The sequence below is a fragment of the Ascaphus truei genome, chromosome 21 (assembly GCF_040206685.1).
Source record: "Ascaphus truei isolate aAscTru1 chromosome 21, aAscTru1.hap1, whole genome shotgun sequence".
Taxonomy (NCBI): domain Eukaryota; kingdom Metazoa; phylum Chordata; class Amphibia; order Anura; family Ascaphidae; genus Ascaphus; species Ascaphus truei.
Genome location: NC_134503.1, coordinates 23503607 through 23531127, shown reverse-complemented (window position 1 = coordinate 23531127; position 27521 = coordinate 23503607). Strand labels below are relative to the sequence as shown.

Here is a 27521-nt window from a genome sequence, read left to right as displayed (position 1 = left end):
ATAGCCACGATGATTTAGAAGCGAGCACGTTACCATCCTCGGCCTAATGAGCATTTTTAAAAATATATCAAAAGAGTTTCGAATGGCGGGATCTCAGCATTTCAAAGGAAAATATCTATTTATTATAAAGCTCCCCAATTCATTAGGATTCCTTCATAACTAGAAAAGAAACAGCTGCTCTCGGTAGCAATCAGCTTTGGCATGTTTTATCCTCTGCTCTTACCCCCTACATCTTTAACCTTCAAGACCAAATGGAAGGTAGCTGACTGTTTAGCAGGCTGGCTTTTAATTAGCGTGTGGGCAGCTGAGGTGACGCTTGCTTTTTGCCTCCTGATAACGTTGTTTCAGTTGACAAAAATAAAGTGTTATGATCGGTGGCTGAATTGTGATGATCTGGGGAGACGCGCAGGTGCTCGTGACTAAGCGCTGCTGCTGCGGGTGGGGCTCCGGACAAATGATGGAATATGTTTCCTGTTAGACGGCGTCATTGCTTCATTTCTTAGTCCAGAGCCCCACAATCTATAGGACATTCCGGCGACGGAAGGCACCTTGCAGCAAACGCACGCGGGTCGTAGGGTGGCTTTATGGAGAAGCACCATTTAGTAAACATGTCCCGTAGGATCACTGCTTCTATTTCTTTTAAAATGTAAATGTCTGCTTTTGTATTCGTTACTATACTGTAGAACGTAGGATGTACTTGGAAAATTCTCCATGTCCTTCTATTCTTATAACCGCAGCAGCCGGAACCCAACGATTTAAACATATTCGGAAGTGACTACCATGTCTTTTCTTTTGTAATCAATTACTTTTATACTTACGCCCCGTGCGTGTGCGTGTGCGTGCGTGTGTGTGTGTGTCTATGTATATATGTTGATGTGAACTGTAAATGCAAAGTTAATTCAGGAGCTTCGGGCAGCGCAAGCAAGTATGGAGAGATGCATGCTGGGTAATACCTGAGGCGAGAGGAAAAAGAATGAATGGGTTCGAAATGAAACAAAAGCCTGTGACAACATCACGAGGGGGGAAGAAAGTAAAATGGTGGCGGGCCGGGCAGATCGCAGGAAGAAGTGATCATCATTGCACAAAGATGGGACCAGGCTGGATCCCAAGAGAGATTGAAAGACCGAGACGCCCAAAGTAAGATGGGAGGATACGAGGAGGGAATGTGTGGGAGCGACGAGGAGAAGAGAGGCTGTAACCGCAGCACCTGGGAGATCAGTGGGGAGGCTTCATCCAGCAGTGGGGAGACGCGGGCTGGGGATGATGTTGAGTTGTGTGTGTGTGTGTGTGTGTGTGTGTTCATGTTCATGGCATCTTTGGAATGGCTGCTGCATATTGTCCTCTGTCAGGCGGACGGTTCTGCTTTTGCGACTATATATGAAAATATGTTTTTGATAATGACACCCATTTTGAAAGAAAATTGCAGTGAAGGTGTTGCATGCCTGAGTGCTTTCACTTTGTTATACCCACCAATGAATGTTCCTAGGTGGGACTGCACTGTACTCTGGAGGCTCATTGCTTTTCTGCTTATCCGTTTAATTGTCTGCAGCTTCTGTGAAACACTGTGAAAAATTAGTTATTTATAAAATAGTACTGCCAATAAAAGTTAAGCTGAGGCTTTTATTAAAGATAAATCGTTAGCTTCTGCATGTTTATGTAATGACAGATTTTATATTTCTCATTACTGCTGCAATCTTTTACACTATTATAACATACTAAATCCTTAAGGTTTAAGTCGCGTTCAATTATTTCACTTAGAACAATAACACGCCAGAGCCAGAGCCAGGAAAGCATATGGAATTATTTGGCGTTTCAGCTTGAAAGAGTCATTCATTGACAAGCAGCTAAAAAAAAGGCTGCTGACACATTTATGTCCTGCTTTTTATTCTATGCTTTAATTCGCTCTTTGAAATAAAGTTTCCATCTCGGGGAGAGTCTAAATATTATTAAAAAATATAAGAATCCCGTCAGCCCGGCATAGCCGAAGAGCGGGAGGCATCGTTGGTTAAAGAGCCCTCGTTCTTACGAGGAGGAGACATATAAATCACCACATATCCAACCTTATTTGGTGCAGTAACTAAATAACAGCACTTCCTGCAGCACAATGCTGTGTGTGTGTGTGTGTGTGTGTGTGTGTGTGTGTGTGTGTGTGTGTGTGTGTGTGTGTGTGTGTGTGTGTGTGTGTGTGTGTGTGTGTGTGTGTGTTGGGGGTATTGTATCTTGGGGTCTGTGTTTGTTTGTCTTGGGGAAACGTTCCATGTGTGGTCTGCTTGTGTTTGGTGTAATGGTTTTGTGTGTGTTGGTGTGTTTGTGTTAGAGCGTTGTGATGCATGTGTTGTAAGTGTGTGTGTTGTTAATGCGGTGTGTGTGTGTTGTGTAAAGATGAGTTCTCCCAAGTTGCAGAGAACATACTTTTTCTCTGGGCTATCGAGCCCTTTAATCTCCACACAACGGGTTGATGCAGAATACATACAGTGTGTTCCCAGGAGGGTATTGGATGGAGTTTATAGATCCTGTACTCCTGTGAGGCCAGTTATTCCATTAACGCGCATTTCTGGTGTCTTAACCTGTTAGTTTAATAGTTGGGTTTAGGGATAAAGCCTGTTTGTTAGAGACATTGTGCAGTTGCAGTGGGTTTTACCTGTCATTAAGCACGCTCACGTCTGTGTGTGGAATAGGGGGTCTCGGCATTGCCATGATTGGAGAGATGCTGCTGCTTAGAATATTAATGGTTATTGTTGTTGAGATAAAGCGCCACCCTTAGGCCGTGATTATCAGAAATCGCTGGCGAAGCCGCGTGGCACGCCACTTCAAAACAAAGCAATGGAATCCAATGAAAGCGCACAAACCAATCGCGACGGTAGCGCTGCGACGTACTGCAAAGCTTCTCTCTCATGAAGAGATCTGAGAATTCGTTTTTCACAGACGACGGCCGCATCACGTGATTGCCTCGGACCAATCACAGTGCATCTGAACAAACCAAATACACACACACATATACATATATACACACACACGTGTGTGTGTGTATATATACACGCACGCACGCACGCACACACACACACACACACACACGTGTGTTTGTGTGTGTGTGTGTGTATATATATATAGAGAGAGAGATGTATGTGTGTGTGTATATATGAATATGATCTGGCCATGTCTCCCTGCAGTAGTGCTACTGAACAAATCGCTTCTGCATGTGCACATGTAGCGTCGCTACGGTGACGTCTGTGCAGTTTCTGATATAATTGAGGCCTTACCCGAGATGCCTCATCTTCGCTCTGGAACAGATGAAACGCAGATATTTTGTGGTGAACTATGTGAAAGATTCATTTTTATATACTATTATTTATATGTGTGTATATATATGTATATATATATGTATGTATATATATATATATATATATATATATATAAATATATTTATATATATATATATATATATATATATATATATATATATAAAAAAAACAGGTGTCCCACCAAGGAGACACCTGTCCTCAGGGGCGTGCTGGAGAATACTGCCCAAGGAAAACATATATACTCATATACCTTGAGTGCTGTTTTTTGTCTCCTTGGTGGGACACCTGGTTTCCTGTTATTTTTGTTGAACAAGCACCTATTTCTTTGGAGCCTTTGAAGTGCCTGCTGGTATCTTTTTATATATATATATATATATATATATATATATATATATATAGCACCAACTGTATTCACAGTGTAGAACATGCAGTGGGAGTATTGTCCGTTACAAGTGGCTATGTTCAGTTAAGCATATGATCACTTTTATGCCACTTCAAACTTTATTAGTGAATCATGACAAATGATTCTGCACCCACAAGCTTACACTCTAACTGTGTGCCCAGGACATACTTGAAAACGAGAGGTAACTCTCAATGTTTTACTTCCTGGTAAAACATTTGATAAATAAATACATTATTATGTTTCTGTCTTCAAACCTCAGCTCTCTGCCCATTGCTAAACATGGGAACACTATTTCATACTCTCTCATGGAAGTTTAGTCCTATTGTTCTCCAAATAGAGACAATTTCCTTGAAGAGGGGGCTCTCATGTACCTGAAATTTTCCATTTCATTGGCTCATTATATATTCAAAATATATATATGCCCAAAATCAACTCTGTGACACATCCACTAACCTGTATGTCACCACTGAGCACGCCTGCCAAGTGTCACTCATACGTGTGAGTCTCGCTGTTTCCCAGTGCCATGGTACTCTCAGGGCTCTTATACCATTATACTGTGATGCTGGCTTCACATGTCGGAGAAATAATCAGCTCTACTCAGATGAAAGGGGCTAAATCTTACCCGGCGGGGGGAGGGGGAAACTACTGAACAAGAGCCTTCGATTTTACTAGGATAAAAACAAAGTCACCTAAACTGTCTGCTAATTATTGAGCGACTCTTGTTTACTTCTCTGGGAGCTGCCATATTGCCTTTGCCCTGTTATTCCAGGCAGTTGGAGTATCAGAGGGGCTGCAGTGCTTTGAGATTCATTGCTAATCATTGTGGAGCAGCACATACCTGTCCTGCCCCGCGCTGGTTAATTCCAGCACGTCAGGCTTTTTTTCCCTTTTAATGGGACTTTTAGTCGTAAAAGTGTCATTTTATATTAGGAGCCAAACATCTCACTCCCATAACTGTGAGCAGTTCCGGTGTGTAACACGCCTGCCAGGGTCCCTCTCCTGTATACATGCTGCTGCGCCCTGATTTATGCTGCTCTGATCCTTTGAACTTCAACTGTCTTGAGCAATCTTTAGCATATCACTTATTTTTAATGTTCCTTGCACAGGGTCACAGCGAGATGAGGGGCTCTGGCCAATCTCAGCAGCCAGGGTTTCCCTTCCTTTGCTTAACCTTTGACCTGCGAAAACAAGAGTTAATCAGAAGTTCTGAAGTAGCTAAGAGGAAGGGGAAGTGTTTGGTTCCAAATTAAATATGAGCGAGTCCTAAACTATAAATCCCTAGCAGCAGGGCTTCTAGTTGTGCTGCTTAACTTGGAAGAGGCACGCAGTGTTTTGGTTATAGGAGCAGGCTCAAGGTCTCTCCAATCTTCAGAGCTCGGCTTCGTCATTCAGCCCAGATAAGACCTGCATAGTTTTGCGATGACATCCGCAGAGAAGTGTCCTGATTACGGAGCGCTCCCATATGTGAGAGAGGCAACTTCTTGTTCTCTCTTTCTTATAAGGATGCGGTCTCGTTCGCAACCCTCTCTCTTCTGCCAGAGACGCCTGCAGCACAAAGCACTGAAAGTTCCCCAAAGCCGATGGTATCTAGTACACAGCAATATAAAGCACCCATTATTATTTTCTGCTTGCCTACTGATGTACCTCCCTAAGCGAAATCTGTTCAAGGGTATTCAATCAATGGCACTTAATGTGGTACCCTTAAGGGAGCTTAGGGAGGATGAGCGTTACCTGGTTAGTAAGCAGTTAGTTATTTGGTTATGTATTGTAGCTCACGGTCTGTCTGCGAGGAACGTCTAAATCCCACATTATTTCCCATCGCAACTGGACTAACGCGCCCACTTCTATTTAATACGCTATTTCCCATCGCAACTGGAGTAACGCGGCCACTTCTATTTAATACGTTATTTAGCATCGCAACTGGAGTAACGCCGCCACTTCTATTTAATACGTTATTTCCCATCGCAACTGGAGTAACGCGGCCACTTCTATTTAATACGTTATTTAGCATCGCAACTGGACTAACGCGCCCACTTCTATTTAATACATTATTTCCCATCGCAACTGGACTAACGCGGCCACTTCTATTTAATACGTTATTTCCGATCGCAACTGGAGTAACGCCGCCACTTCTATTTAATACGTTATTTCCCATCGCAACTGGAGTAACGCGGCCACTTCTATTTAATACGTTATTTCCCATCGCAACTGGACTAACGCGGCCACTTCTATTTAATACGTTATTTAGCATCGCAACTGGACTAACGCGGCCACTTCTATTTAATACGTTATTTCCCATCGCAACTGGACTAACGCGGCCACTTCTATTTAATACGTTATTTCCCATCGCAACTGGACTAACGCGGCCACTTCTATTTAATACGTTATTTAGCATCGCAACTGGACTAACGCGGCCACTTCTATTTAATACGTTATTTCCCATCGCAACTGGACTAACGCGGCCACTTCTATTTAATACGTTATTTCCGATCGCAACTGGACTAACGCGGCCACTTCTATTTAATACGTTATTTCCCATCGCAACTGGAGTAACGCGGCCACTTCTATTTAATACGTTATTTCCCATCGCAACTGGACTAACGCGGCCACTTCTATTTAATACGTTATTTAGCATCGCAACTGGACTAACGCGGCCACTTCTATTTAATACGTTATTTAGCATCGCAACTGGACTAACGCGGCCACTTCTATTTAATACGTTATTTCCCGTCGCAACTGGACTAACGCGGCCACTTCTATTTAATACGTTATTTCCCATCGCAACTGGACTAACGCGGCCACTTCTATTTAATACGTTATTTAGCATCGCAACTGGACTAACGCGGCCACTTCTATTTAATACGTTATTTCCCATCGCAACTGGACTAACGCGGCCACTTCTATTTAATACGTTATTTCCCATCGCAACTGGACTAACGCGGCCACTTCTATTTAATACGTTATTTCCCGTCGCAACTGGACTAACGCGGCCACTTCTATTTAATACGTTATTTCCCATCGCAACTGGACTAACGCGGCCACTTCTATTTAATACGTTATTTAGCATCGCAATGGCACTTAATGTGGTACCCTTAAGGGAGCTTAGGGAGGATGAGCGTTACCTGGTTAGTAAGCAGTTAGTTATTTGGTTATGTATTGTAGCTCACGGTCTGTCTGCGAGGAACGTCTAAATCCCACATTATTTCCCATCGCAACTGGACTAACGCGCCCACTTCTATTTAATACGCTATTTCCCATCGCAACTGGAGTAACGCGGCCACTTCTATTTAATACGTTATTTAGCATCGCAACTGGAGTAACGCCGCCACTTCTATTTAATACGTTATTTCCCATCGCAACTGGAGTAACGCGGCCACTTCTATTTAATACGTTATTTAGCATCGCAACTGGACTAACGCGCCCACTTCTATTTAATACATTATTTCCCATCGCAACTGGACTAACGCGGCCACTTCTATTTAATACGTTATTTCCGATCGCAACTGGAGTAACGCCGCCACTTCTATTTAATACGTTATTTCCCATCGCAACTGGAGTAACGCGGCCACTTCTATTTAATACGTTATTTCCCATCGCAACTGGACTAACGCGGCCACTTCTATTTAATACGTTATTTAGCATCGCAACTGGACTAACGCGGCCACTTCTATTTAATACGTTATTTCCCATCGCAACTGGACTAACGCGGCCACTTCTATTTAATACGTTATTTCCCATCGCAACTGGACTAACGCGGCCACTTCTATTTAATACGTTATTTAGCATCGCAACTGGACTAACGCGGCCACTTCTATTTAATACGTTATTTCCCATCGCAACTGGACTAACGCGGCCACTTCTATTTAATACGTTATTTCCGATCGCAACTGGACTAACGCGGCCACTTCTATTTAATACGTTATTTCCCATCGCAACTGGAGTAACGCGGCCACTTCTATTTAATACGTTATTTCCCATCGCAACTGGACTAACGCGGCCACTTCTATTTAATACGTTATTTAGCATCGCAACTGGACTAACGCGGCCACTTCTATTTAATACGTTATTTAGCATCGCAACTGGACTAACGCGGCCACTTCTATTTAATACGTTATTTCCCGTCGCAACTGGACTAACGCGGCCACTTCTATTTAATACGTTATTTCCCATCGCAACTGGACTAACGCGGCCACTTCTATTTAATACGTTATTTAGCATCGCAACTGGACTAACGCGGCCACTTCTATTTAATACGTTATTTCCCATCGCAACTGGACTAACGCGGCCACTTCTATTTAATACGTTATTTCCCATCGCAACTGGACTAACGCGGCCACTTCTATTTAATACGTTATTTAGCATCGCAACTGGACTAACGCGGCCACTTCTATTTAATACGTTATTTAGCATCGCAACTGGACTAACGCGGCCACTTCTATTTAATACGTTATTTCCCGTCGCAACTGGACTAACGCGGCCACTTCTATTTAATACGTTATTTCCCATCGCAACTGGACTAACGCGGCCACTTCTATTTAATACGTTATTTCCCGTCGCAACTGGACTAACGCGGCCACTTCTATTTAATACGCTATTTCCCATCGCAACTGGACTAACGCAGCCACTTCTATTTAATACGTTATTTCCCATCGCAACTGGACTAACGCAGCCACTTCTATTTAATACGTTATTTCCCATCGCAACTGGACTAACGCGGCCACTTCTATTTAATACGTTATTTCCCGTCGCAACTGGACTAACGCGGCCACTTCTATTTAATACGCTATTTCCCGTCGCAACTGGACTAACGTGGCCACTTCTATTTAATACGTTATTTCCCGTCGCAACTGGACTAACGCGGCCACTTCTATTTAATACGCTATTTCCCATCGCAACTGGACTAACGCGGCCACTTCTATTTAATACGTTATTTCCCATCGCAACTGGACTAACGCCGCCACTTCTATTTAATGCGCTATTTCCCATCGCAACTGGACTAACGCGGCCACTTCTATTTAATACGTTATTTCCCATCGCAACTGGACTAACGCGGCCACTTCTATTTAATACGCTATTTCCCATCGCAACTGGACTAACGCGGCCACTTCTATTTAATACGTTATTTCCCATCGCAACTGGACTAACGCGGTCACTTCTATTTAATACGTTATTTCCCATCGCAACTGGACTAACGCGGCCACTTCTATTTAATACATTATTTCCCATCGCAACTGGACTAACGCGGCCACTTCTATTTAATACGCTATTTCCCGTCGCAACTGGACTAACGCGGCCACTTCTATTTAATACGTTATTTCCCATCGCAACTGGACTAACGCGGCCACTTCTATTTAATACATTATTTCCCATCGCAACTGGACTAACGCGGCCACTTCTATTTAATACGCTATTTCCCGTCGCAACTGGACTAACGCGGCCACTTCTATTTAATACGTTATTTCCCATCGCAACTGGACTAACGCGGCCACTTCTATTTAATACGTTATTTCCCATCGCAACTGGACTAACGCCGCCACTTCTATTTAATGCGCTATTTCCCATCGCAACTGGACTAACGCGGCCACTTCTATTTAATACGCTATTTCCCGTCGCAACTGGACTAACGCGGCCACTTCTATTTAATACGTTATTTCCCATCGCAACTGGACTAACGCGGCCACTTCTATTTAATACGTTATTTCCCATCGCAACTGGACTAACGCGGCCACTTCTATTTAATACGCTATTTCCCATCGCAACTGGACTAACGCGGCCACTTCTATTTAATACGTTATTTCCCATCGCAACTGGACTAACGCGGCCACTTCTATTTAATACGTTATTTCCCATCGCAACTGGACTAACGCCGCCACTTCTATTTAATACGCTATTTCCCATCGCAACTGGACTAACGCGGCCACTTCTATTTAATACGTTATTTCCCATCGCAACTGGACTAACGCGGCCACTTCTATTTAATACGTTATTTCCCATCGCAACTGGACTAACGCGGCCACTTCTATTTAATACGCTATTTCCCGTCGCAACTGGACTAACGTGGCCACTTCTATTTAATACGTTATTTCCCGTCGCAACTGGACTAACGCGGCCACTTCTATTTAATACGCTATTTCCCATCGCAACTGGACTAACGCAGCCACTTCTATTTAATACGTTATTTCCCATCGCAACTGGACTAACGCAGCCACTTCTATTTAATACGTTATTTCCCATCGCAACTGGACTAACGCGGCCACTTCTATTTAATACGTTATTTCCCGTCGCAACTGGACTAACGCGGCCACTTCTATTTAATACGCTATTTCCCGTCGCAACTGGACTAACGTGGCCACTTCTATTTAATACGTTATTTCCCGTCGCAACTGGACTAACGCGGCCACTTCTATTTAATACGCTATTTCCCATCGCAACTGGACTAACGTGGCCACTTCTATTTAATACGTTATTTCCCATCGCAACTGGACTAACGCCGCCACTTCTATTTAATGCGCTATTTCCCATCGCAACTGGACTAACGCGGCCACTTCTATTTAATACGTTATTTCCCATCGCAACTGGACTAACGCGGCCACTTCTATTTAATACGCTATTTCCCATCGCAACTGGACTAACGCGGCCACTTCTATTTAATACGTTATTTCCCATCGCAACTGGACTAACGCGGTCACTTCTATTTAATACGTTATTTCCCATCGCAACTGGACTAACGCGGCCACTTCTATTTAATACATTATTTCCCATCGCAACTGGACTAACGCGGCCACTTCTATTTAATACGCTATTTCCCGTCGCAACTGGACTAACGCGGCCACTTCTATTTAATACGTTATTTCCCATCGCAACTGGACTAACGCGGCCACTTCTATTTAATACATTATTTCCCATCGCAACTGGACTAACGCGGCCACTTCTATTTAATACGCTATTTCCCGTCGCAACTGGACTAACGCGGCCACTTCTATTTAATACGTTATTTCCCATCGCAACTGGACTAACGCGGCCACTTCTATTTAATACGTTATTTCCCATCGCAACTGGACTAACGCCGCCACTTCTATTTAATGCGCTATTTCCCATCGCAACTGGACTAACGCGGCCACTTCTATTTAATACGCTATTTCCCGTCGCAACTGGACTAACGCGGCCACTTCTATTTAATACGTTATTTCCCATCGCAACTGGACTAACGCGGCCACTTCTATTTAATACGTTATTTCCCATCGCAACTGGACTAACGCGGCCACTTCTATTTAATACGCTATTTCCCATCGCAACTGGACTAACGCGGCCACTTCTATTTAATACGTTATTTCCCATCGCAACTGGACTAACGCGGCCACTTCTATTTAATACGTTATTTCCCATCGCAACTGGACTAACGCCGCCACTTCTATTTAATACGCTATTTCCCATCGCAACTGGACTAACGCGGCCACTTCTATTTAATACGTTATTTCCCATCGCAACTGGACTAACGCGGCCACTTCTATTTAATACATTATTTCCCATCGCAACTGGACTAACGCGGCCACTTCTATTTAATACGCTATTTCCCGTCGCAACTGGACTAACGCGGCCACTTCTATTTAATACGTTATTTCCCATCGCAACTGGACTAACGCGGCCACTTCTATTTAATACGTTATTTCCCATCGCAACTGGACTAACGCGGCCACTTCTATTTAATACGTTATTTCCCGTCGCAACTGGACTAACGCGGCCACTTCTATTTAATACGTTATTTCCCATCGCAACTGGAGTAACGCGGCCACTTCTATGTAATACGTTATTTCCCATCGCAACTGGACTAACGCGGCCACTTCTATTTAATACGCTATTTCACAGTAATCAGTGGGAAAGTGGCTATGCGTGAAGCATAATGACGTGTTGAGATAATTATAGTCTAAATCTGTATTGCGTGACTTGCTGTTAAATGTTTTCTTGCATTCTTAAATTATTTTTTCCGAATATTCAGTCATTTAGCGAGTAAATAATGAGGGGCAATATTAATCACATTGCTGGGCTCTGGCACCGCAGGGGTTAATGGGATGGTGTATGAAACCCATTGTCTGCAGGCAGTCGAGGTTCAGATTCCTACGGGGGAAACGAGCAATAAAACTAGAGCTCTTCTTTCCACACCTCAACACTACCATCGTTAGATCTGCACCCTGCACTGCACACTCACTGCATATAGTTACACTACCATCATTAGATCTGCACCCTGCACTGCACACACACTGCATATAGTTACACTGCCATCGTTAGATCTGCACCCTGCACTGCGCACACACTGCATATAGTTACACTGCCATCATTAGATCTGCACCCTGCACTGCACACACACTGCATATAGTTACACTACCATCATTACATCTGCACCCTGCACTGCACACACACACAGCATATAGTTACTCTGCCATCATTAGATCTGCACCCTGCACTGCACACACACTGCATATAGTTACACTGCCATCATTAGATCTGCACCCTGCACTGCACACACACTGCATATAGTTACACTACCATCATTACATCTGCACCCTGCACTGCACACACACTGCATATAGTTACACTACCATCATTAGATCTGCACCCTGCACTGCACACACACTGCATATAGTTACACTACCATCATTAGATCTGCACCCTGCACTGCACACACACTGCATATAGTTACACTACCATCATTAGATCTGCACCCTGCACTGCACACACTGCATATAGTTACACTACCATCGTTAGATCTGCACCCTGTACTGCATATAGTTACTCTGCCATCATTAGTTCTCCACCCTGCACTGCACACACTGCATATAGTTACACTACCATCATTAGATCTGCACCCTGCAATGCTCACACTGCATATAGTTACACTGTCATCATTAGATCTGCACCCTGCAATGCACACACTGCATATAGTTACACTGTCATCATTAGATCTGCGCCCTGCACTGCACACACACTGCATATAGTTACACTGCCATCATTAGATCTGCACCCTGCAATGCACACTCACTGCATATAGTTACACTGTCATCATTAAATCTGCACCCTGCACTGCACACACACTGCATATAGTTACACTGCCATCATTACATCTGCGCCCTGCAATGCACACTCACTGCATATAGTTACACTGCCATCATTAGATCTGCGCTCTGCACTGCACACACTGCATATAGTTACACTACCATCGTTAGATCTGCACCCTGTACTGCATATAGTTACTCTGCCATCATTAGATCTGCACCCTGCACTGCACACACTGCATATAGTTACACTGTCATCATTAGATCTGCGCCCTGCAATGCACACACACTGCATATAGTTACACTGCCATCTTTAGATCTGCACCCTGCACTGCACACACTGCATATAGTTACACTGTCATCATTAGATCTGCACCCTGCAATGCACACACTGCATATAGTTACACTGTCATCATTAGATCTGCGCCCTGCAATGCACACACTGCATATAGTTACACTGCCATCATTAGATCTGCACCCTGCACTGCACACACTGCATGTAGTTACACTGCCATCATTAGATCTGCGCCCTGCACTGCACTGCACACACTGCATATAGTTACACTGCCATCATTAGATCTGCGCCCTGCAATGCACACTCACTGCATATAGTTACACTGTCATCATTAGATCTGCGCCCTGCACTGCACACACTGCATATAGTTACACTGCCATCATTAGATCTGCACCCTGCACTGCACACACTGCATATAGTTACACTGCCATCATTAGATCTGCGCCCTACACTGCATATAGTTACACTGCCATCATTAGATCTGCGCCCTGCAATGCACACTCACTGCATATAGTTACACTGCCATCATTAGATCTGCGCCCTGCACTGCACACACTGCATATAGTTACACTGCCATCATTAGATCTGCACCCTGCACTGCACACACTGCATATAGTTACACTGCCATCATTAGATCTGCGCCCTGCACTGCACACACTGCATATAGTTACACTGCCATCATTAGATCTGCACCCTGCACTGCACACACTGCATATAGTTACACTACCATCATTACATCTGAGCCCTGCATTGTACACTCACTGCATATAGTTATACTGCCATTATTAGATCTGCACACACACAGTAAGCAAGGAGAGGGCCGTGCACACCAAAAAAACGATGGAAACAAATGAATGCAAAAGAGCCATTTAATGACTGAACACAGTCACCGAGATCCAACGTTTCGGTTCAAGCACCGTCACCAGGGATACCAGACAAATGACACACTAACCTTTAAATAGTGTCCAACAGCACCCGAACCCCCAAACACCCCACCCACCTCCCTCCTGCTGCTCCAATAGTCTGTTGCTGCTGCTGGAAAAGCCCGCCATCAAAAATGGGCGTGTCCTCTTGGACAGCGTCAAGACGTCACACGTCGCCACGTTAGGAAATAGGAGATGAATGGAGAAGCATGCGCATAATCTTCAATAAGCGTCTGGAGCACCACCATGGATACCGTCCACCAGTCACAGCGCCAGGGTGCTTCCACTAGTGACATCAGCGATGCCACGCAGAAAGTCCCATTGCAGCAGCAAGTAGTGGGCAGACGCAAGAGGGAGGAGGCATCACACTGAATGTAGAACACCCATCCGGTCATTACTCAACACTGGCCTGAGAGATGAAGACTGAATAAAAACATACGGACTTAACTGCAGCGACCCATCCATAGGACTGATCAGCACACACATACTGACAAAAATGGGAGAGACGGGGGGAGCAAATATTAGTAACATGTGGTATAGGCATGTGTGGGGAACACCAGTACAGCTCAATACATACAGTACTATGAGGAGGAATACTACTCATGGGGAAGTACGGGGGGGGGGGGGGGGGGGACGACTCTGTTACCCATAATGCAATACAGAACATCAATGGAAAAATATATACCAGCTGAATGTAAAATAAAATAATAATCAGGGAAGAAATATGTGAAGACAACGTGTGTACGCAATAGTAGGTAAAAAACAGACAAAATCAAAAAATGACTAAATAAAAAATGAAAGAATAAAGGAAATAGGGGTCCTGAAGCTAGTTGAAGTTGATACAAAAAACTATTTCATTCAAAATCATCATTTAACCCGGTTGGTTTGAGGCTTTTCAAAGAGAAGATCCAGAATGCCGCCCGTTGTAGGGGTAGTTTATCAACGTCCCCCCCTCTGCCCATCGGGGATAGATGTTCAATACCCATGAACCTCGTAGCTGAAACATTGTGTCGATGGTCTTTACAATGCTTCGGTAAGGTGGTGTTATCTTCTCCCCTCTTAATGTTACTCCGGTGCCCAATAAATCTAGTTTTAGGAGGCTGTGTGGTTTTTCCCACGTAGAGGAGCCCACATGGGCACTTCAGGTGATAGATTACTGTACGTGCGATGTTTCACACGTAATTCTCTGATTTATCTGAAGTTTTGTGTGGTTTTTTTTTTTACACCATTGATAGGATGATAAAAAGTATCCCCTACAATCATGGAGTTGCACCCTTTGCATTTATAGCACCCCGGTTTTTTGCAACTCAAGAAATGCTCAATGGCATACTTTTCATCATCATCCATTTTGACCAACGTGTCGCCCAGGTTCCCTCCTCTATTATAGGCTGAGATAGGATTGTTTTTGCATAGGGCGCCTATTATCGGGTCAGCCTGAAGAATTGGCCAATGTTTCAGTCTGGTGTTTTTAATCCCTTGCGATAACAAGTTGAATTCAAAGGGAAAAATAAAACGTTGTTCAGTATCACATTGCTCATACATTACACACGCTGCACATACATTACATACATTACACACACTGCACAGACATTACATACATTACACACACGCTGCACATACAGTACATACATAACACATACAGTACATACATAACACACACGCTGCACATACATTACACACACGCTGCACATACATTACACACAATGCACAGACATTACATACATTACACACACTGCACAGATTTATATATATTTCATGCTCACACTGCAGATACATTACACAAATACTGCACATTACATACATAATATATACACTGCACATACATTTTGCACAGAGATTACACAGTGCATATGCACTGCACATACATCACAGGCACACTGCACAAACATTATATTCACTGCACATACATTACACGTACAGTGCAGATACTTTGCACAGACATTATATACACTGCACAGACATTGCATGCATTACAATCACACTGCATATACACTACACATGCATTACACGCACACTGCATATACACTGCACAAATATTACATACTACACGTGCATTACACGCACACTGCATATATACTATACAAATATTACATACTACACATGCATTACACGCACACTGCATATACACTGCACAAATATTACATACTACACGTGCATTACACGCACACTGCATATATACTATACAAATATTACATACTACACATGCATTACACGCACACTGCATAGATATTACATACATTACACACACACTGCACAGATTTATTTATTTATTTATAAAATATTTTACCAGGAAGTAATACATTGAGAGTTACCTCTCGTTTTCAAGTATGTCCTGGGCACAGAGTAAAACAAATAATACATGGTTACAAATACAGTTACATAAATGAACAGGGTATACATTATATACAAGACATTGCGTGCACAGTTAAAGAAAATATATTTTATGGGCGTATGAAACAGTTACAGACCAGATTAAAGTGTGAGACAGCCTTAGATTTGAAAGAACTTAAGCTGGTGGTGGATATGAGAGTCTCTGGTAGGTTGTTCCAGATATTACATACTGCACATACATTACACACACAGCACATATATTACAAGTACAGTGCATGTACATTCTACATACATTACGTGTACAGCATATATGTTGTACACACATTGCATATACACACACACTGTTCAAATTGCATATGCATTGTAGAAACCTTGCACACTCACTCCATATACATTGTACACACACACACACTGCACATATATGGCACACATTGGGCATACTCACTTCTCATACATTGCACTCTCTGTTCTGTGTCTGGGGATCACAGGCCGGGGAATTGTAATGACTTCCAGACCTTCCGTCCCTTGTACTTTTCACTTTATATCACACGGAAGTGTTAGAGAATTATCCTGCTAATAACAGCGGTGACTGGTGCCCTGCAAGCAAAGGAATACGCGGCATTCTATAGAGCTGCATGCCGGCGGCATGAAACAGTGCGCGGTGATGCCAGCGGCATGAAACGGTGCGCGGTGATGCCAGCGGCATGAAACAGTGCACGGTGATGCCAGCGGCATGAAACGGTGCGCGGTGATGCCAGCGGCATGAAACAGTGCACGGTGATGCCAGCGGCATGAAACGGTGCGCGGTGATGCCAGCGGCATGAAACATTGCGTCTGATGCCGATGACATGAAACATTGCGCGGTGATGCCGGTGGCATGAAACCATGTGCGGTGATGCCGGTGACATGAAACATTGGGCGGTGATGCTGTGTCATGAAACATTGCGTGGTGATGCCGGCGACATGAAACATTGCACGGTGGTGCCGGTGGCATGAAACATTGCGCGGTGATGCCATGTCATGAAACATTGCGCGGTGATGCCGGTGACATGAAACATTGCGCGGTGATGCCGGTGACATGAAACATTGTGCGGTGATGCTGGTGACATGAAACATTGCGCAGTGATGCCGGTGACATGAAACATTGCGCCTGATGCCAGTGACATGAAACATTGCACAGTGATGCCGGTGACATGAAACATTGCGCGGTGATGCCGGTGACATGAAACATTGTGCGGTGATGCCGGTGACATGAAACATTGCGCGGTGATGCCGGTGACATGAAACATTGTGCGGTGATGCCGGTGACATGAAACATTGCGCGGTGATGCCGGCGACATGAAACATTGTGCGGTGATGCCGGTGACATGAAACATTGCACAGTGATGCCGGTGACATGAAACATTGCACAGTGATGCCGGTGACATGAAACATTGCGCAGTGATGCCGGCGACATGAAACATTGCGCGGAGATGCCTGGCGACATGAAACATTGCGCAGTGATGCCGGTGACATGAAACATTGCGCGGAGATGCCGGCGACATGAAACATTGCGCGGAGATGCCTGGCGACATGAAACATTGCGCAGTGATGCCGGTGACATGAAACATTGCGCGGAGATGCCTGGCGACATGAAACATTGCGCGGAGATGCCGGCGACATGAAACATTGTGCGGTGATGCCGGTGACATGAAACATTGCGCGGCGATACCGGTGACAAGAAACATTGCGCGGCGATACCGGTGACATGAAACATTGCGCGGTGATGCCGGCGACATGAAACATTGCGCGGTGATGCCGGCGACATGAAACATTGCGCGGTGATGCCGGCGACATGAAACATTGCGCGGTGATGCCGGCGACATGAAACATTGCGCGGTGATGCCGGCGACATGAAACATTGCGCGGTGATAACGATGGCGTATTTATTGTACAGTCTCCGTCTCCTTAGATATTTACACGCAGTACCAGTGTACTTTATACAATGTAACACACATTAGCTGAAATGAAACTCCTCTCACATACACCCATGGAGGGGATAACATGAGAATATTATTACGCCCGGAGCTGGGGATCTCTGGTGTTTGTGAACGGAGAGGACACAGTACTGGGAACAAGCTAAAACCTCTGGGCAGCCAGGAAATGTTCCCTCTTTTTTTTGAAAGGGGGGGGGGGGTGGTATTTGCCACCTTATGATACCTCCAGATCCCTAGCATTAACCAACTCATTGTTACCGACCTGCGTATCTAAATATAGTGTCATGTCAACACCTTTATCAATAAATAATTGTAATTGTGTCAGATATATTTGGTGCTTTTTTTCTTTTATTGAATGAGAGCCTCCCTCTTGTGTTGTCTTTCCCAGGATCCGGGCCCCTTCCTCCTGCTGCTTCCTGCCACATTACTCTGAGGTTTTGTAGAGCTAGAAATGTCTGAGAATTAAATGTCCTGAAGTTTCAGAAACTGCAGTCTGACCCAGGATGGACAGGAATCTGCTGCAGAAACTGCAGTCTGACCCAATGGACAGGAATCTGCTGCAGAAACTGCAGTCTGACCCAGGATGGACAGGAATCTGCTGCAGAAACTGCAGTCTGACCCAGGATGGACAGGAATCTGCTGCAGAAACTGCAGTCTGACCCAGGATGGACAGGAATCTGCTGCAGAAACTGCAGTCTGACCCAGGATGAGCAGGAATCCGCTGCAGAAACTGCAGTCTGACCCAGGATGAGCAGGAATCCGCTGCAGAAACTGCAGTCTGACCCAGGATGAGCAGGAATCCGCTGCAGAAACTGCAGTCTGACCCAGGATGAGCAGGAATCCGCTGCAGAAACTGCAGTCTGACCCAGGATGGACAGGAATCTGCTGCAGAAACTGCAGTCTGACCCAGGATGGACAGGAATCTGCTGCAGAAACTGCAGTCTGACCCAGGATGGACAGGAATCTGCTGCAGAAACTGCAGTCTGACCCAGGATGGACAGGAATCTGCTGCAGAAACTGCAGTCTGACCCAGGATGAGCAGGAATCCGCTGCAGAAACTGTAGTCTGACCCAGGATGAGCAGGAATCCGCTGCAGAAACTGCAGTCTGACCCAGGATGGACAGGAATCTGCTGCAGAAACGGCAGTCTGACCCAGGATGGACAGGAATCTGCTGCAGAAACTGCAGTCTGACCCAGGATGGACAGGAATCTGCTGCAGAAACTGCAGTCTGACCCAGGATGGACAGGAATCTGCTGCAGAAACTGCAGTCTGACCCAGGATGAGCAGGAATCCGCTGCAGAAACTGTAGTCTGACCCAGGATGGACAGGAATCTGCTGCAGAAACTGCAGTCTGACCCAGGATGAGCAGGAATCCGCTGCAGAAACTGCAGTCTGACCCAGGATGGACAGGAATCCGCTGCAGAAACTGTAGTCTGACCCAGGATGGACAGGAATCTGCTGCAGAAACTGCAGTCTGACCCAGGATGGACAGGAATCTGCTGCAGAAACTGCAGTCTGACCCAGGATGAGCAGGAATCCGCTGCAGAAACTGCAGTCTGACCCAGGATGGGCAGGAATCCGCTGCAGAAACTGCAGTCTGACCCAGGATGGACAGGAATCCGCTGCAGAAACTGCAGTCTGACCCAGGATGGGCAGGAATCTGCTGCAGAAACTGCAGTCTGACCCAGGATGAGCAGGAATCCGCTGCAGAAACTGCAGTCTGACCCAGGATGGGCAGGAATCCGCTGCAGAAACTGCAGTCTGACCCAGGATGGACAGGAATCCGCTGCAGAAACTGCAGTCTGACCCAGGATGAGCAGGAATCCGCTGCAGAAACTGCAGTCTGACCCAGGATGGACAGGAATCCGCTGCAGAAACTGCAGTCTGACCCAGGATGGACAGAAATCTGCTGCAGAAACTGCAGTCTGACCCAGGACGGCCAGGAATCTGCTGCAGAAACTGCAGTCTGACCCAGGAGGGACAGGAATCTGCTGCAGAAACTGCAGTCTGACCCAGGATGAGCAGGAATCTGCTGCAGAAACTGCAGTCTGACCCAGGATGGACAGGAATCTGCTGCAGAACCTGCAGTCTGACCCAGGATGAGCAGGAATCCGCTGCAGAAACTGCAGTATGACCCAGGATGAGCAGGAATCTGCTGCAGAAACTGCAGTCTGACCCAGGAATCTGCTGCAGAAACTGCAGTCTGACCCAGGATGGCCAGGAATCTGCTGCAGAAACTGCAGTCTGACCCAGGATGAGCAGGAATCTGCTGCAGAAACTGCAGTCTGACCCAGGATGAGCAGGAATCTGCTGCAGAAACTGCAGTCTGACCCAGGATGGACAGGAATCTACTGCAGAAACTGCAGTCTGACCCAGGATGGCCAGGAATCTGCTGCAGAAACTGCAGTCTGACCCAGGATGGGCAGGAATCCGCTGCAGAAACTGCAGTTTGACCCAGGATGAGCAGGAATCCGCTGCAGAAACTGCAGTCTGACCCAGGATGAGCAGGAATCCGCTGCAGAAACTGCAGTCTGACCCAGGATGAGCAGGAATCTGCTGCAGAAACTGCAGTCTGACCCAGGATGAGCAGGAATCTGCTGCAGAAACTGCAGTCTGACCCAGGATGGGCAGGAATCTGCTGCAGAAACTGCAGTCTGACCCAGGATGGGCAGGAATCTGCTGCAGAAACTGCAGTCTGACCCAGGATGAGCAGGAATCTGCTGCATAAACTGCAGTCTGACCCAGGATGGACAGGAATCTGCTGCAGAAACTGCAGTCTGACCCAGGATGGGCAGGAATCCGCTGCAGAAACTGCAGGATGAGCAGGAATCTGCTGCAGAAACTGCAGGATGAGCAGGAATCTGCCTTTGTATTTATTTATTCCAATGTTTTCTTCTCTAACTGGCGGGTGTGAATATTGGACTTCAGCGTTTCATGCAGAGAGTGCTGGGATTTTGCACATGTTAAACTCAGGCATGCAGAATAGAGAGAGAATATTCTGCATGCTGAGGATTTCATACCAAGGATTAGGCAAAGTGTAGAAAAACCCCTCAGAGAAGTGCAGTAAGGGGTCGGAAGATGTTTAGGAACCACAAAATGGAGTCATTAGAAACCTTTGCTTTCCGTTCCATTTCACGGAATACTTTTGAAAAAAGTTTTTCAGCGCAAAAAAAGTGTCATTTTCCTGATAAACACAATTCCTCTGTGTATCACTTTTCAGCAAAGTATAAGGAGCTTCTATTGATAAGGGTCAAGTATTGCGTCTGCTTACTAAGAGGTCCTAATCTTCCTCGCGGGGGGGAGGCTTTCACGTTACTCTTCCAGCCGCTCCCATTCTGGAGAAGTTTGTTTATAGCAAAGGATCTCCGTGCTGCCTAATCCTCCCCGAATGTTTACACAAGTGACTGCTACATGAGCGTTGTTTGAACTGGTAATCGTTCTCCATTCTGCAATATGCAACGGGCGGCAGCTCCGGCTGATTGAGATGTATTAACAGACGCGATAATGCTGTCATAGAACATGAGAAGTTAAGTTGCTTATCAGTATATTTTGATAAGCTACTTACATTTTACAGTATTACTCGCAGGCTTCAGACAAACATTAGTGCCGCTCACTCATCTGTCACGTAAATTGAATCTCACTTCATTTATTACGGCGAGCTGCACAGTTGCTAACCATGGGGGCACTGATTCCGTTACAGTTGGCAGGGTAGAGTCATATCGTGTAAAACCTCTAAAACCTGCCCAGCTCTGTCACAGAATCCCGTCTTTGTGTTTGGCATGTGTGAGTAAGCGGGACGGCTGGGCGGCCTGCAGCTCCGGGGGAATTCCACGAGAAGACGGGATACACATGCAGGAGAACCCTGTATTACAAAGCGTGTCGTATTAGAACCTGCACGGTGTGGTGGGGGCAGAGGTGGTCTGGATACACACTATTTTTGGGCACCAGTAATATTCTCAAGCAATCCTTTTTTGTTACTTAAGCAAGTCTGCTCTTTTTTTCTTGTGTTGCGCCGGACATGTGCTCGTTGCTGTACGGAAAGAGATAGACATTGACTATAAAAGTGCAGCATACTGACATATGGAAACACTGTATGTATGTATGTCTTTGTATAGCGCCATTAATGTACATAGCGCTTCACAGCAGTAATACACGTGACAATCATATAAATAACACATAATACAAATAACAGATCATGGGAATAAGTGCTTCAGACATAAAAGTAACATTTAGGAAAAGGAGTCCCTGCTCCGAAGATCTCACTCTGATTGGTTGGGAGGAAGAACATACAGAGACAGTAGGAGGGTGTTCTGGTAAGTGCGTCTGCAGGGGGCCAAGCTTTATGTATGAGGTGTAAAGTATCAACCAAGGAACTATTCGTATGCTTCGTTAAGCTGGTGTGTTTTTAGGTGGGTCTTACAGGATGATAGAGAGGGTGCTAGTCGGGTATTGAGGGGAAGGATAATCCAGAGGTGTGGGGCAGTCAGTGAGAGAGGTTTAAGGCAGGAGAGGGCTTTAGATACAAAGGGGGTAGAGAGAAGACATCCTTGAGCAGAACGCAGTGTATAGCGAGAAATTAGAGCGGAGATGTAAGGAGGAGCAGAGGAGGATATTGTACGATATTAGGGCTGAGATGTAAAGAGGGGCAGGAGAGTGTAAAGCTTTAAAAGTGAGGAGAAGAATGGAGTGTGAGATGCGGGATTTGATCGGAAGCCAGGAGAGGGATTTCAGCAGGGGAGACGCAGAGACAGATTTAGGAAAGAGTAGAGTGGGCTAGGGAGGTCTTTCCCTGAAGACCTTACAGTCTAAGCCAGGCGTGGGCAACTCCAGTCCTCATGGGCCACCAACAGCTTCGGTATTAGGGATATCCCAGCTTCAGCACAGTCGAAGACTGAGCCACTGATTGAGCCACCTGTGCTGAAGCTGGGATAGCCTGAAAACTTGACCAGTTGGTGACCCTTGAGGACTGGAGTTGGCCACCTCTGGTCTAAGCAGTGTAGAGTGTTTCTTTTGAATATAAGATACAAAATGATTGGTTGAATAATAATGAGATAAACATGCAGGTCATACTGTAAGTCGCATGTTCCACTTGGTGCCTGGCCTGTGCCTGCGTTTTTATTTGTGTATGTTGCCTTTCTTAAAAGGGAAAGCGAATGGAAAAACCCAGCAAGATATCACGTAGAGAGCGCTGATATATACTGGGCAGTCACTGTTTATTCATCATGAGAAGAACATGCACTGTACAGCCCGGGACGCCATAGTGAGATGACTGGGGAATTTTCTGCTCTCCCCGCACGGAAAGGGAGAGGACATCACAGATTGCCTTACAGACAGGTCACTGCCATCTTATACACACCAGGAAAATACAAGCAAATAACTGTGAAGTACTTGTAGATATTGTGTGTGTGTGTGTGTGTGTGTGTGTGTGTGTGTGTGTGTGTGTGTGTGTGTGTGTGTGTGTGTGTGTGTGTGTGTGTGTGTGTGTGTGTGTGTGTGTGTGTGTGTATTTTTACAAACCAAAAATGAAACTGGGGATGAGTGTAGGACACATGAAATATTCCGTTATATGTTTACTTGACCAAGTGTTTGGAGTGTTGGTGTTAGTGGAGTATTTGGGGTGTTAGTGGAATAATTTGGGGTGTTGCTGTTAGTGGAGTTTTTGGGTGTTGGTTTTAGTGGAGTATTTGGGGTGTTGGTGTCAGTGGAGTATTTGGGGTGTTGGTATTAGTGGTGTATTTTGAGGTGTCAGTGGAGTATTTGGGGTGTTGGTGTTAGTGGAGTATTTGGGGTGTTGGCGTTAGTGGAGTATTTGGGGTGTTGGCGTTAGTGGAGTATTTGGGGTGTAAGGAAAACTACTGCTCTCTGATTGGCTGCCTGACTGGCTCTCGGATCTCCACAGCCAATCAGAAGTCGAGTTTTTGTGAGGTGAGTTGTGTAAGGCTGCTCTTATAGTGCCTTGCGACGGCGACGCGACGTCGCTCCAAAACAAATTATGGTAAGCGTGGGAGCGACTAATAATTTGGAAGCCGGGTAAATTTGATTTTTTAGAGACAGTCGCCACATGTGACTGTCTCTAACCCAATCAAATTGCGCGGCCCGCCCCTTTTAGAGACATCACTGGCCTTGTCACCAGCGACTTTGCTAAAAGTCAAATTACAACTTTCGCCGGTGGTGAAGGGTGACGTCATCGGTCGCGTCGCCAGCACTTTAAGCGCGGCCTTAGTGTCTCTGTGGGGATAATTCGTCTGAGATGGCCTGATTAATACACCGTTACTTTTTCACAATCCAAATATATTGTATTTCACAGGAACAAATATTGCAAACGCACGGAAGTCGGTGTCATGTGACACATTCTCGGCCACTGTTAATTTTATTGAATTGTTTTATGTCCGTATTTCACCACATCAGAGAACTTCAGGATTTCGGTGTGTGTGTGTGTGTGTGTGTGTATATATATATATATTTCTCTACAAATTGGGGAAAAAGCCACTGTTGACCCCCCCCACCCCCCAATTTATTTATTTTTGTCTTATTGTAACCTTCCTCTCTCACCACCCTCACTTTACCCACTATCAAGTCTTACCGGCGGCATGGTGCAGCGTCTCCCGGCATTTTCTCTCTCTCAAACTTCAGTGTCTCCCCCGGCATCTCGTGGTAAAATGGCTGCGTGCCATGACAGCGGGATGCTATGTGACATCATGACACTACTGATTGGTAGTATTAAAGATGGCGGTCTCACTATAGTCACCATGCTGATCACAGCGTTGGTGCCGTTAAATATTTACCAACAGAGTCACCTCAGTTACACACAGGGGAAGTGTTCATAAATTTGGTAGAATTATCTGGCAGAGGTTTATCCCTCAGGGGCCTTCCACCTCTGTCCGTTCCACTTCCACCTCTGTCCGTTCCACTTCCACCTCTGTCCTTTCCACTTGCACCTCTGTCCGTTCCACTTCCACCTCTGTCCGTTCCACTTCCACCTCTGTCCGTTCCACTTGCACCTCTGTCCGTTCCACTTCCACCTCTGTCCGTTCCACTTCCACCTCTGTCCGTTCCACTTCCACCTCTGTCCGTTCCACTTCCACCTCTGTCCGTTCCACTTCCACCTCTGTCCGTTCCACTTCCACCTCTGTCCGTTCCACTTCCACCTCTGTCCGTTCCACTTCCACCTCTGTCCGTTCCACTTCCACCTCTGTCCGTTCCACTTCCACCTCTGTCCGTTCCACTTCCACCTCTGTCCGTTCCACTTCTACCTCTGTCCGTTCCACTTGCACCTCTGTCCGTTCCACTTTCACCTCTGTCCGTTCCACTTCCACCTCTGTCCGTTCCACTTCCACCTCTGCCCGTTCCACTTCCACCTCTGTCCGTTCCACTTCCACCTCTGTCCGTTCCACTTCCACCTCTGTCCGTTCCACTTCCACCTCTGTCCGTTCCACTTCCACCTCTGTCCGTTCCACTTCCACCTCTGTCCGTTCCACTTGCACCTCTGTCTGTTCCACTTGCACCTCTGTCCGTTCCACTTGCTCCTCTGTCCGTTCCACTTCTACCTCTGTCCGTTCCACTTGCACCTCTGTCCGTTCCACTTGCACCTCTGTCCGTTCCACTTGCACCTCTGTCCGTGGGACTTGCACCTCTGTCCGTGGGACTTGCACCTCTGTCCGTTCCACTTGCACCTCTGTCCGTGGGACTTGCACCTCTGTCCGTTCCACTTGCACCTCTGTCCGTGGGACTTGCACCTCTGTCCGTGGGACTTGCTGGCAGTATGCTGCAGGTTGCCCAGTGAGCAGCGCCGCAGCGTGCAGGAGGGGAATGGTTAGCAGCAGCGAGATTGATGGCACTGCTCTCTGTCTTCTTATTTCCAGTTACCTCCCGTGGTTCGAAGTCTTTTACAAACTGCTCAACGTCTTGGCGGATTACTCCTCGAAAGGCCAGGTATTACGGAAGTAACGTCTCTCCTTTCTGTGGGTGTATGTAGGATTTTTACCAAATCGGCAACACAATGCACTACATCTACAGAATATAAAAGGATCTAGAACAATCCTTGCTGCGGTTAGTCGGCGATGACGAGGGCCAGGTTTTTTGTGACAATATTTAGGCGCTCAGAGCAGAAACACCTGTTATATTATCCCGAACAGTCAGCGTAGGATTAGGATGTTTAAATATAACGCCCTAGTGCAGGGACGTCCAACTCCAGTCCTCAAGGGCCACCAACAGGCCAGGTTTTACAGATATCCCTGCTTCAGCAGAGGTGGCTCAATCAGCGGCTTAGTCTTTGATTGAGCCACCTGTGCTGAAGCAGGGATATCCCCAATATCTGGCCTGTTGGTGGCCCTTGAGGCCTGGAGTTTGCCGTCCCTGCCTTCGTGCCTTCCCCATATTCACTGCACACCCCCCTGTAAAACACAATCACTCTAACACAGCCACTACATGTCAGCTCAATCACTCTAACACAGCCACTACATGTCAGCTCAATCACTCTAACACAGCCACTACATGTCAGCTCAATCACTCTAACACAGCCACTACATGTCAGCTCAATCACTCTAACACAGCCACTACATGTCAGCTGAAGGGCGGAATTTCTCTGCGTTTTTACCTGATATGGATATCGCCTTAAATAATATAATCTTTCTTACAATGTACAATATTCCTTCACTCTTTAACCGTGTGTGAGGACAGCCTTAAAACCTCATACACAATAATTGTCTGTTGTTTGTTTGCCAGCGACACCAGGACTCACCTTTCCCGACCTCTTCTCTTTGTAGGACAGTCAGCGCAGTGAGCTCCTGGACACGCTGCACAAACTCTCCGTCCCGGAGCCCGGCACAGATGTTCACCTGAGCGTGGTAAGATATTTTGGCTTCTGCGTGTTGGTGTTACACCGACCATTTCCCCGTTAGGTTGCATGGAATTAGTCGTCTTGCCGTTGTGCAGATAACGTACCTCTCGAATGTATGTTTTTTTAAATTTGGATATATATTTTAATACTGGTTTTCTGGAAGTTTGAGGGGAGATATTACCCTTTGCCTTCTGTTGCAGACTCGGCAGCTCAGGGGTTAAAGGGGCTTGTTTAAAAGCCAACTACAACCTTTTACATAAGTAGCTGTTGTAATGTCAGTGACAGAGGCTGCAGCGCATTGAGATTTGTTGCGAAGTCTTCCGACTCTTAGAGCAGGACGACTGGTTTGTGCGTTGCTAGGAGAAGCCGGAGCCAGAAGAATTATTGATCAATCTCAATAC

The 27521-nt window shown here is 45.8% G+C and overlaps 1 protein-coding gene across 9 annotated transcripts in view; it reads left to right on the top strand.

Moving 5' to 3' along the window:
* DENND1A (DENN domain containing 1A) overlaps nucleotides 1-27521 on the top strand; it is a 514179-nt gene that overhangs the window by 157713 nt on the left and 328945 nt on the right. For all 9 annotated transcript variants that reach the window (XM_075579369.1, XM_075579373.1, XM_075579371.1 and 6 more), the window contains 2 exons: nucleotides 26144-26213; nucleotides 27047-27127. In XM_075579369.1, coding sequence (XP_075435484.1) covers nucleotides 26144-26213; nucleotides 27047-27127 — 151 coding nt within the window. The remainder of the gene's footprint in view (nucleotides 1-26143; nucleotides 26214-27046; nucleotides 27128-27521) is intronic.